Consider the following 11,919-nt stretch of genomic DNA (forward strand, 5'->3'; position numbering starts at 1 on the left):
CCTGGTTACACCAGCCAACAGGGGATTATTGTGTCCGTCCGTCGTGCAGGGAGGGGCTGGGTGGGGAGGGGAGGGTGGGGAGGGGCTGGGTGGGGAGGGTGGGGCTGGGTGGGGAGGGGAGGTTGGTGCTGGTGGGGGGTGGGGAGGGTGGTGCTTAGTGGGGGGTGGGAGGGGTGGGGCTGGGTGGGGAGGGGAGGGGCTGGTCACCCCGTGGTGCCCTTATAAAACTCAACATTTAACCTACTCACGCCGGTTTGTGCCTGCCCTCACATTCGGACATATTTGCGGAATACACCACGCCGCCGTTGATCCTGGCCATTGACCGAGCAAGCCAACGTTCCTACAAGCTCCCTCCACAGGAATCCGCAGGAATCCGTTATTACCCCCCCCCCCCCCCGCTAATAAAGGTTGAGGATTGTTTAAGCTCAGCCACCCAATTGTGATTGGAGAGCCAGGCAGCCCCTAGCCACCGACAGCCACCAGCCAATCACGGGCATGGCACTGCGAGTGACTGTGACGAGGGTGGCATGCGCCGTGCATCGTGGAGTCTCCCCTCTGCGCTGTTCACGTTCACCTCTCTCTGGACGCACCACTCAGATCCACAATCCTAATTGAGTCAACAACTTTACCATACAACCACCCCCCCACTGCCAGAGCAGGATGTAGGGGCTGAGCGAAGGTTTCAAGAAACGAGTGTAACGGTGCCATGGAGTGGGCGCTGTAAAACGACAGCAGCCCCGCGTCCCAGTCCAGATGAACCCCGACTCTCTGCGGAGGCTCCGGCACCGACAATGAGGTCTCTACCCCGCCATGCACCACTGAGAAGCTGTCGCCACGTTTCCGTAGACACCAGGAGACGTCACTCCTTCCTAGGCGGCACTCATCACCACTCCCTCTCCTTGGAATCGTCCCGTACGCGACTCCAACCCTATACCACGTCGCGCTCCCCACGTCCACCTCCCAATAATGCTGACCCGATGAGAAGCTCTCAGAACACAGGGCTTGTGGCCTCCACTCAAAGCGGTGTGGGTGATGGGGGCGACCCTGGCGGACACCGCTCCACGTCACCGTCCTGAGATCCGAGGAAATCTGGAGGAGGTCGTGGGCTGAGTTTGTGTCCAGAGTCGGTGAGCGTCCATCTGTGGTGAGGACAGCGACGACACCCACATAGCAGTCATGGCGACGTGTGTGCAGTAGCGGCATGAGCAGTGCACGTGGCGTGTACACACACACACACACGTGGCGTGTACACACACACACACGCTGGTGTTGTGTTGTCTGTTGTGTTGTTGTGGTCATACGTGATACGTTGATATGTAACACTGATTATTACGCGTATGACAAATACATACAGGACTAGTGTTCGTTAGTATTAGTGTACACCAACTAATATTCGTTTGGATTCATGTACACCAACTAATATTCGTCAGTATTTGTGTACACATTCTATATTCGTTAGTATTCGCGTGTACACATACCAATATTCGTTGGTATTTGTGTACATATGTAATTCTAGATTTGAAGTTTTCGTGACTGCAAGGGTCCATACTCTTTGGTTTTTTCAGTAAAGTCACGTAGGTTAAAAGAAAACCAATGACTTAAATCACGACGTTTCGGAGGCAATACAAGCTTCCGTCTTCGGGTGGAACCGTCACAGCAAAATTACTATATCAAGTGATACAGTAATTTTGCTGTGACTTACTCTTGCTGCGGCAGAGCTCTCTCCCCCCGTGTTTCCAATGCAGCCTTCCACTTACAGCCCTGCCCACTTACCCTTGGGTTGCTCCCAGCTCAGATCTATAAAACCTCTTGTCACGGCAGCTCTCTCGCCTACTTCAGGAGTTTTCTTGCTGTAGTTGTCTCACCTGATGACGATTGCTTGTGTTGTGATCGAAACGTCGTGATTTATTTTTATTTTATTTTTTCTACCTACGTGACGTTAACCGAAGGAACCAAAGAGTATACAGTAAAATTTTCGATTGCGAGCATAATTCGTTCCAGAAACGTGATTGTAATCCAAAGCACTCGTATATCAAATCAACTCATATATCAGTTGTGATCACGTGACGCTCGGCAGCCAAAGCGTATACGTACTACTCGTATTGCAAGACCTCGCTCGTTTATCAGATTAATATTTCTTTAAAAAAAATTGCTCGTCTTGCAAAACACTTGCAGACCAAGTTACTCGCAATCCAAGGTTTTACTGTAATAGTATTCGTTAGTATTAGTGTACATATATTGTTATTCGTTAGCATCTGTGTACATATACTAATATTCGTTAGTATTAGTGTACACATACTAATATTCGTTAGTATTTGTGTACATAAATAATATTCCTTAGTATTAGTGTAAATATACTAATATTCGTTAGTATTAGTGTACACATACTAATATTCGTTAGTATTTGTGTACACATACTAATATTCGTTAGTATTAGTGTAAATATGCTAATAATGCTTAGTATTAGTGTACACATACGTGTATAATTAGTGAACAATAATCAGTGAATACTAATTAGTGAATAATAAATATTAGCAAAATTGCTACACTAACATGACCATGTGTGTGTGTGCAGTGGTAGTGAACAGTGGTGATGATGCCAGCACCACGATGTGAACGCCACTCTCACAGCGTCTCTTTACAAATGTAGAGGAGTAAAATGGGGACGTGACGTCAGGTGTGCCGTTCAGTGCGATGACGTCACGTTTCCTAGGGTACTTAAGGGAGACCCCGTGACGAAAGCGGGGTCACTGTGGGAACGGGTAGAGTACGAAGGGTGAAGAGGGAACCAGGGGTAGAGAGGGATCGAGTAGTGAGTCTGGGGAGAAGCCGGTGGTAGCCGATAGAGGTGCTTCTTTCTCCGGTCGGTGGAGTCCCCGATCCGACACGAGAGAGAGACCGGAGCTAGCCGGGCAGAGACCAGGACTCAGTGTAGGACCTCTAGCCCCTGGGAGTTGTGTACCCTTAGAGTTATTGTTAACCTTTAATAAACCTTTGGCGAAAGCCCATAACTTACCTCCGTCTCCGAGTGCGTCCGTGGGAGCTTCTCTACACAAACACAACGCCTATACCACAGCCACCACAGCCTCGCACACTCTCACATTCACAAACTGGATGATCGCCTCCCCGCATTGTGTGCGTCCTGGGGGGGGGGGGCTTATTTGACCATACTTTACAGCTCTCGTCAATGCGCGTTGGCGATGGTGGGGATCGTGAACGTGGATGTATAGAGGTACAGTACAACAATGGTTCATGCTGCACTGACCTCTGCTGGTGTTATGTGTAAACATTTTGGCACGAGGGAGACAAAGGTGACCGGGCATGGTGCTGACCACCCACCCCCTCGTGTGCCGTGCCGGCCTTCATATGTGCTGCTGATCGCTAACAGCACTTGCCCCAGTACAAAGCAGTAAGGTTTAATATAATATTGAAACTGTTAAACTGATATCATTTCACCAGGTAGAGCCCACCGATCCATGTCGCTCTCTTCCAGAGTTTACGTCTCTCTCCCCGTGGTGGCGTGGATTTTCCCCTGGTTCCTCACGTTTTCCCTCCACGTTTAGAATAAATTTGCATTCAGAGGATTTGGCTGCTGCTATAAATATCCACGTGATGAGCCACTTCGTAGAGGTCGCATCCGAAAAAAGAGCGACATGGTTCAGTGGGTTCCTTACCTGGTAAAATAAAATGAAAAGTTGAGGACGGTGGGTAGCACAGAAGTGCAGTATAACAACGGAAGACGTGGGTGCAAGACTGAGGAACTCACAGACGAGAGGCAGGAGTCTGCGCATGGCCCTTTCAAGGGAGCGGATCGTGGTGACGTCCAGTGAATTGGGAGGTGGGGGTGCAGATTCCTTTGGGATCTCTCTCCTGGGACAACCACCAACAGTATCACACAGCCTCGTTTAACCACAGCATTGGAATACTCAGCATCTATAACACACACAGCGCGTGTCTCAGTCAGCCCGTGTCTCAAACAGAGCGCATGTCTCATAGACAGCCAGTGTTTCACACACAGCCTCCGTCTCACACACAGAGAGTTTCTCAAACACAGCCTGTGTCTCAAACAGCCACTGTTTCACACAGACAGTGTCTCACACACAAACACACCCTATGTCTAAAACACAAAGCCCGTGTGTCTAACACACACATCATGTGTTGTGAGTGTTTAACCATGAGTCGTTAAGGATCTGTACCTGCGCGTCTCCTCCAGGTGCCCCTGTGGAAGAGAGAGAGCGATCATGAGTGACGTCTCTAACCTTGGACCACGAGTCCCCCTGCCACTGCCCGCTCTGTTGTTCTGAATACCCAAAGGTCATCTCCACAGTGGCGCTCCCCACCTGCAGGAAGGCGAGCGAGTCCCTCTCCTGCTGCAGATTGCGCAGGCGAGCGGCCGCCTCCTGGAGCTGGCCAATCTCCCGCTTGTGACGAGCGATGTCCTCCTCGATCCGGGACAGCAGTTCGCGCTCCTTCACGGCCACACGACGTAGAGCCTCCCTCTCGTCCTCGTCCAGAGCCTTCCTTAGGCAGGCAAACTTGCCCGTGATGTGACCCCTGATCCCGGCCACCGATTCCTGCAGAGACGTGGGAACCACGGTTGGCTCCCTGAGCAATGAGCTACTCCGTGTGAGTATGTGGATGCCGCAGTGGCTAGGAGATGTTGACTCCCTCGCTGGTATGCAGCAGGTTGAGGTTCGATCCTGAACCTGACGCCTGCTGTATATTTGAGTTTGTGTGTTCGCTCTGTGGTTGTGTGGATTTTTCTCTGCGTCCTCTGGTTTTCACTCCACATTTAGACTCAATGTCGTGCATTCAGAGTAATTGGCTGCTATCAATTTCCACATTACAATCAGCCACTTTGTTGAGCTATCATTTGATTGCCAGGTGGCTTCTGAAAAAGAACTACATAGCTTCGTGGAGCCGTTCCGGGTCTCCCGGGTTCTCTTCATCTCTATGAGTCTATATGGTTGTCTAGATATCTCTATGGGTCTGTTATTTATATCGGTGTCTATGTATCGATATTGGCTCTATGTATCCCTATGGGTCCCTATATCTATCTTATAGGTCTCCATCGGTCTCTAAGGGTCTCTCTGTATCTAGATGTGTCTCTTTGTATATATATATATGTGTCCCTATGTATCTAAAGGCGTTTAGATTATTTGGCTGCTGCTATGAATGTCCACGTGATGATGATGTCAGCAATTTGGTTGATCTATAATTTGTGACAGCCATGTCGCTTTTGGAAAAAGAGCTACAAAGCTCAGTGGGCCTTATCTTGTAAAAAAAATAAGTCATATTCCCTAGTGGTGAATCATGCCCCAGTGATGAGGCGCCCATGTAACTGAGTCGATCCATGCCAAGGGGGCAAGAGGGGTGCCGCTCTCTTCTTGTTTCTCCACTAGAGGGCGGTGGGGTCGTGCATGTTGAGACTCGGGCACTCGGAGTCCGGTGGGGGCCCCCTCGTGGGTCCGACGAGACTTGGAGAGATGTTAACTACCTCGACTGGTATACAGGGAGTCGTGAGTTCGATCACAACCCTGATTCCTGCTGTATATTTGGAGTCTGCGTCTCTCTCCCTGTGATGGCGTGGATTTTTCTCCGAGTCCTCTGGGGTTTACCTCCACATTTAGAATCGACATAATCCAGGTCGGGTTTTCCAACGAGTCCAACTGGGGTGTAGAGTCCAAGGCATTTGTTATCTGCTGCGAACAACCCGCAAAGCCCAAGAGTGTCTCCCGGTTCAAGCAAGCGTTAAAAGTACAGTTTTTAGAGTATTTGCTGCTATCAATTTCCACCTGATAGGCCATTTAATTGAGCTATAATTTGGGACATTCAGGTTCCTTCTGCAAAAGAGCTCAAGGGCTCAGTGGGGCCTTTCCTTGTAAAATAAAAATGGTTGTAGTTTAAATAAACTCCGGTGACGCGATTAGGGAAAGTGTGAGGTGCAGCTGTACCCTGTTCGTGTCTCTGCGTCCAGGTCGGTGGGCGACCTCCCGTGCAGTGCAACAGCTGCACCACAGCACCACCCCGACAATCCGTGGCACTCTCTACACTTCTTTTTTTCCACAGAAGTGGAAGACACCAAGCCGAGTAACCTGATCTCTTGGCAGACTCGCCAATGCGGCTACCGAATTTGGTAAACGTGCAAACCAATTGTAGTTAATGTTGAGTTTGATAGTGAATGCGTTAGTTAAAGTAAGAGGCGTGCAAGTTATAATGCTGCATGAAATTTGCTTGAATGTGTTTTGACCCCCAAGACTTCCACACTGGGGGGAAGTCACGGGGGTCAAAGAGACAGACCCGGACACGTTACCTGCGCCTCCTTGTGAGCAGCCTCCATCCGCTTCACGAACTCCTCCACCTTCTTTCTCTTCTCCTCCACCGCTCGCGTCTTCTTCTCTACGTGCATCTTTAGTGAGAAACGAGACGTCACCTGGGGGAGACTCCAGCCCCCTGAGCCACCCCTCACACCGCCCTTCTCTCCACACCGACCCCTCCACAGCGAAGGCCCTCATCTCCAGGCTGCCTCTCTACGGCGACTGAGAGGGGGGAATGGGCAGTGGGCAAGCTGATGCCTCATTGCAGCAGTAGCCGGTTGGAGCCGTGCTGGCTTGGAGTCCCTACAGACTCAGACTCAAGGGCCCATGTACCCACAGCTATCTAGTTTGGAATATAAATCTAATAGAATTGTCTCTCACGTGGCTGTGATATCAGTTTAAATTTTGTGTCCACTTAATTCTCTTAATCAGCAATAATGCTTAGAGCCTGGCATGTAAAACATCCTGAGGATGTTGCCTAAAACGTCAACCAGGAGATTAGCTCCACAGGCAGAGTAAACTTGAAAAGGGAGAACATGAACACACTATCGCTTTTTTCACGTAATGTTGTGCAGCCCAGTGACAGAATTGGTCAGATTGTGTTGCGGTGTCTCACTCTGAGGGCCTCACCTTCCGTGTCTCGTGCTCGTCCTTCAGCGTGGTGACATCATGTCCTTTGTGTTCAACTGCGATTGTGCAAGTTGAGCAGACCAGGCTGCTGTCTACTGTGCAGTAGAATTCCAGCTCCCTGCTGTGCACCCGGCACCGTCGCTCCTCCAGGTTCGGGATGGGAGCCACAAGGACATGGTCACTCAACCTGGGATTCTCCAAGTGAGGCCTCAAGTGTGTCGCACAAAAGGACATCTCACATCTCAGGCAGGTCTTCACTGCAGGAGTCTGGCCGTCACCGCAGTTGTCGCACACGACGGCCATCCCATCTCCAACTCTGAGCTGCTCCGCCAGGTTGGCGAGGACAACGTTCATCCTCAGCTGGGGTCGCACAGGGAAGGTCACTCGGCACTGCGGGCAGCTGAAGCTGCTCGCCGTCTCCCAGGCGGCCTCCAGGCACAGGAGGCAGAACGAGTGTCCGCAGCTCAGCGTGGAAGGGCAGACGAACGTGCCCAGGCAGATGGAGCAGCGCAGCTCACTATCCACACTCTCACTGGGAGTCGTGCTCGCCATGACCCATGGCTTCGCTCGGATCGCTCGCTTGGTGGCTCAGAGAGACGCTGGACCAGGACCTCTCTCTTATAGCGATGGTTAAGGAAGTAGAATAGTGAAAATATGTTCATGTTGTCGTCACTGACATCACAAGACACTGCCTGGAATGTGAATCCGTGCTCCTAAGTGCGCAAACAGCAGCCTCAATGTAAACACGGCTACTGTACACACCTTTATATGAACAAAGTGTATCAAAGGAATCTAATCCTTTAAAAAATAATGTATATAAATCAATTGTTAATATAAATCGATGAGGCTCAGCTGCAGTGGCTCATTCATAAAATGAGTATCGAGAGATAAACTCATCCTTTTAGAGGTTAGAGCATAAGTTGGTGTCTATGGTAAGACACAGCAATGGATTGGGTGCCACGGTGGCTATGAGATATTATCTCCCTTGCCTAATGCCTGCTTTATGTTTAGAGTTTGCGACTCTCTCTCTTCCCTTGGTCACGTGGATTTGTATCTGGGTCCTCCAGTTTCTCCACATTTAGAATCAACATTACGCGTTTAGAGTATTTGTCTGCAATCAATTTCCACATAAGCAACTTCATTGCGCTCTCATTTGTGATTGGCAGGTTGCTTCTGAAAAAGAGCCACATAGCTCAGTGAGCCTTACCTGGTAAAATAAAAAAAATAGTTGGTATCGTTGTAGATATCTCATCATGCCCTGTAATTCCATGTCCGTGTAATTACCACAATCAAAAGATTTGCTTTACTGTCATTGTGGCATCCGAGATGGAATTTGTCTGTCAACTCCCGTGACCCATCCTGGAATCTTAAGCCTTTTGCTTGCTGTGTGAATCTATCACCAACTCTACCTGCCTCCATCACCCACTGCTGGCGATGTCACCGTCTCTCACTCTCACCTTGTCCGAGATTGGAGATTCCCATTCCGACCATTCACAGCCGCACCCACCACTTATTTCACCTGTGTTGTTTCATATTCACCTGCACGCCTATTGTACACGCGTCCTCCATCCGTCTTTCTACAGACCCCTCCCTTCCCCAAATGGTCCGGGCTTTGCTCATCACACCACGATGCCCCTCTAGCGTGTTGAGGCACAGTGTGGTGCGATGCACAGGCATCTTGGCAGCTAAACAAATCCTGATGGCTGCTCCTCAAGGTTTTGTCTCTCTAGTGGCGATGTTTTTACGCACCACACCAGATACTCATTTCAGGCTGAGTTGACCTAGGGTAGGCCCAGGACCAGTTCAGATAATCGTCATTGGTGTTAGCAGTGAGTGGGAATCGAACTAGGGTCTCCAATTTCGTAGCGCTGCGCGTTAACCACCACAATTACACACCCACTCATACACACTCACCCACTCATATACCCACTCACTCATCCACCCTCCCACTCACCTACTCTCACACACACTTCAGAATCAGAAGAATCAGAAGTTTACTTTCCTTACGAGAGCCCACTGAGCTACGACCCGGCCGGCAGATATGGCCAAGTTTTGTCGTTGGTGGTTTGGCCCTCCCCATCTCTCTGCCCACCACATCTCTCTGCCCACCACGAGAGACCCGGGCAACCAAAATAACAAGAAGAGCCATTTTTTTGTCGAATTCGGTAAAAAAAACTCAACATTTCAAGAGCTGCCACAATGAATGTTAATATGAGACATGAATATATATGTACGTGTTGAACTTATTTCACATGGTACGTACTAAACAGAACAAGAAGGAGTTCTACATAAATCAATTTGTCAAGTTTGATGAATTAAAAGTGCAAAGCTCTGGTAGCTTACTGACTGAACCGGATGAGTCTGGCGCACAGGTGACAGTGGGTGGGATGCGTTGTGCATGGATTGTATGAGCGGAAGAACCGGCGAGACCTGTATTTCTGTACGGGGGTGTTTTTGTTGCAATCAGGTTGATGGGTTGCATTTTAAAGGCATTTTACAGAGAGGAACAAGAGTTCCACACTGCCCACCAGGGATTATTTGTATGTCTGTCTGTCGTGCATAACACGTTCCTTCGGAGTGGGCAGGTAGGATCTTGGTTGGACAGCGCATTTGTGCACGACAGACAGACAAATAATCCCTGGTGGGCAGTGTGGAACCTGTTGTTCCTACCTGTATGTATAAAAGATAACTTGACTTTAGGTAGCCAGCCAGACAGCCCCCTTAACTATCGCCCCCCCCTCCCTTAGGCACCTCCCCCCTTAGGCCCCTCCCCTGACCCCCTTTCCCTTAGGCCCCTCCCCTGACCACCTCCCCCATATCCTCAGGCCCCTCCCCTGACCCCCCTTCCCTTAGGCCCCTCCCCTGACCCCCCTTCTGTTAGGCCCCTCCACTGAACACCCACCCCCCATATCCTTAGGCCCCTCCCCTGACCCCCCCTCCCTCAGGCTCTCCGCTGACCCCCCTCTCAGGCCCCTCCCCTGAACCCCCCCCCCCTCAGGCCCCTCCCCTGACCCTCCTCCCTTAGGCACCTCCCCTCTCCGTACCCGGCAGTAGGTCTCCACCAATCAAAGAGCTGTTTGTAAGGTCTCCACCAATCACAGAGCTGTGTGTATTATATGTATTTATGCACGACAGACAGACAGTCAGACAGACAGCTAAATAATCCCTGGTGGGCAGTGTGGAACATCCCATGCCACTAGAGGGCATCGTGGTGCCAGTCATCCTTTCCCACCCCACCACCTCTGTGCTCTCTCCCTCCCCCGCCGATGCTGCTTCAAGCAATGGCGAATAGGCTTCAACGTAAATATTACGAGTCGTCAAGGCGGTACGTGATTCCACAGACATTTGCTTTATCACTAAAAGCACCATGAGTATATTGATCAGCTTTTCTCTCGTATCTCTTGACGCAGAGTAAGCTGCCTATGCACATAACACGTTCCTTCGGAGTGGGCAGGTAGGAACTTGGTTGGACAGCGCATTCGTGCACGACAGACAGACAAATAATCCCTGGTGGGGAGTGTGGAACCTGTTGTTCCTACCTGTGTACAAGATAACTTGACTTGAGGTAGCCAGGCAGACAGCCAGGTAGCCAGCCCCTTAACTATCGGCCCCTCCCCCTTGCTTAAGCACCTCCCCTTACCCCCCCCCCCCCTCCCTTAGGCCCCTCCCCTGGCCACCCCCCATAACCTCAGGCCCCTCCCCTAACCCCCCTTCCCTTAGGCCCCTCCCCTGACCACCACCCATATCCTTAGGCCCCTCCCCTGACCCCCCCTCCCTTAGGCCCCTCCTCTGATCCCCCCCTCAGGCCCCTCCCCTGACTCCCCCCTTCCTTAGGCCCCTCCCCTGACCCTCCTCCCTTAGGCACCTCCCCTCTCCGTACCCAGCAGTAGGTCTCCACCAATCAAAGAGCTGTTTGTAAGGTCTCCACCAATCAAAGAGCTGTGTGTATTATATATTTATTTATGCACGACAGACAGACAGTCAGACAGACAGACAGCTAAATAATCCCTGGTGGGCAGTGTGGAACATTGTTCCTCCCTGTATAATATCTTATTGTAAGTTAGGGTACTGGCGAAGCGTACTCAGTGTTTTGTATCGCCTGCACTTTTATTATCGATTTTCTACCGTTTGCTTATGGAATATTTTATTGATTCCTAAGTCATGGAATCTATAATATTCTACTTTTTGAGCGCTTGATCAACTTCTTGGCGCATGGGACGCATTTTTACAGACACATGTTGCAATGTCATTGTTCAGATCATTATAGATACAATATAAACAATACAATAACCGTACAGCACTTGGTCAAGCCACTGCTAGATGAAGGCCTAACCACGCCATGTCAGTCATTGAGCTTGATTTGACCATACTTCACTCCGGTCATTGTGGTTGTGGTGAAGATTGGTAATGGTTTTTTAATAGGTTTTTGTGCATGCAATTATCATAAAACCCTAAAAAATTCAATGAACATCCCTTGCTGGGCATGTGTGCATGGTGGCAATGGCTGCCTGTGGCCATGTTTACGATTCCACTGGAGTCCCCCCCTCACTCCCAGCACATTTTCCAGTGATTCAATTAATTGTGATTGATTTACAGTCATGATTTTATTCTTTTTATTTCATTTTGACCATCTAATTTTTAATTCATACAGTTCTTTTTTGGTTACTTTACTTTATCCTCAATGCAACATGGCGAAAAAGCAAATTTATATTTAATTAGGCTTGGGAAAGACACACGTCGTGGCTAAAAGGGATAATAGCAAGTGGACAGAACTCGGGATGGAATGTAAGCCGAAGGAGAAAACACGCCTGAGAGAAACACATTCCTGCGGAGGGAGCTGGTAGGAACGTTGGGTTGCTCGGTCAATGGCCAGGGTCAACGGCGGCGTGGTGTATTCTGCAAATATGCCCGACTGTGAGGGCGGGCACAAGCCGACGTGAGTAAGTTAAACGTTGAGTTTTATAAGGGCACC

At 49.9% G+C, this 11,919-nt stretch overlaps 1 protein-coding gene across 1 annotated transcript; it reads right to left on the reverse strand.

Moving 5' to 3' along the window:
- Window positions 1-203: 203 nt before the first annotated feature.
- On the reverse strand, window positions 204-9,036 carry LOC144732982 (E3 ubiquitin-protein ligase TRIM11-like). Its single transcript, XM_078614654.1, has 6 exons — window positions 6,948-9,036; window positions 6,314-6,409; window positions 4,341-4,574; window positions 4,197-4,219; window positions 3,767-3,870; window positions 204-1,139 (listed from the first exon to the last, which is right to left on the reverse strand). Exons 1-6 carry the CDS (start codon window positions 7,497-7,499, stop codon window positions 571-573), a joined length of 1,578 nt encoding a protein of 525 aa, XP_078470780.1. The 5' UTR covers window positions 7,500-9,036; the 3' UTR covers window positions 204-570.
- Between the last annotated feature and the right edge of the window lie 2,883 nt (window positions 9,037-11,919).

The sequence above is a fragment of the Lampetra planeri genome, chromosome 45 (assembly GCF_965212315.1).
Source record: "Lampetra planeri chromosome 45, kcLamPlan1.2.h2, whole genome shotgun sequence".
Lineage (NCBI taxonomy): Eukaryota > Metazoa > Chordata > Hyperoartia > Petromyzontiformes > Petromyzontidae > Lampetra > Lampetra planeri.

Coding starts and splice junctions, on each gene's coding strand:
- LOC144732982 (XM_078614654.1), bottom strand. CDS start 7,499: ATGGCGAGCACGACTCCCAGTGAGAGTGTGGATAGTGAGCTGCGCTGC. Junction 6,410..6,947: donor ACGAGCACGAGACACGGAAG/GTGAGGCCCTCA, acceptor TTCTCACTAAAG/ATGCACGTAGAGAAGAAGAC. Junction 1,140..3,766: donor CAGACTCCTGCCTCTCGTCT/GTGAGTTCCTCA, acceptor TCCTCACCACAG/ATGGACGCTCACCGACTCTG.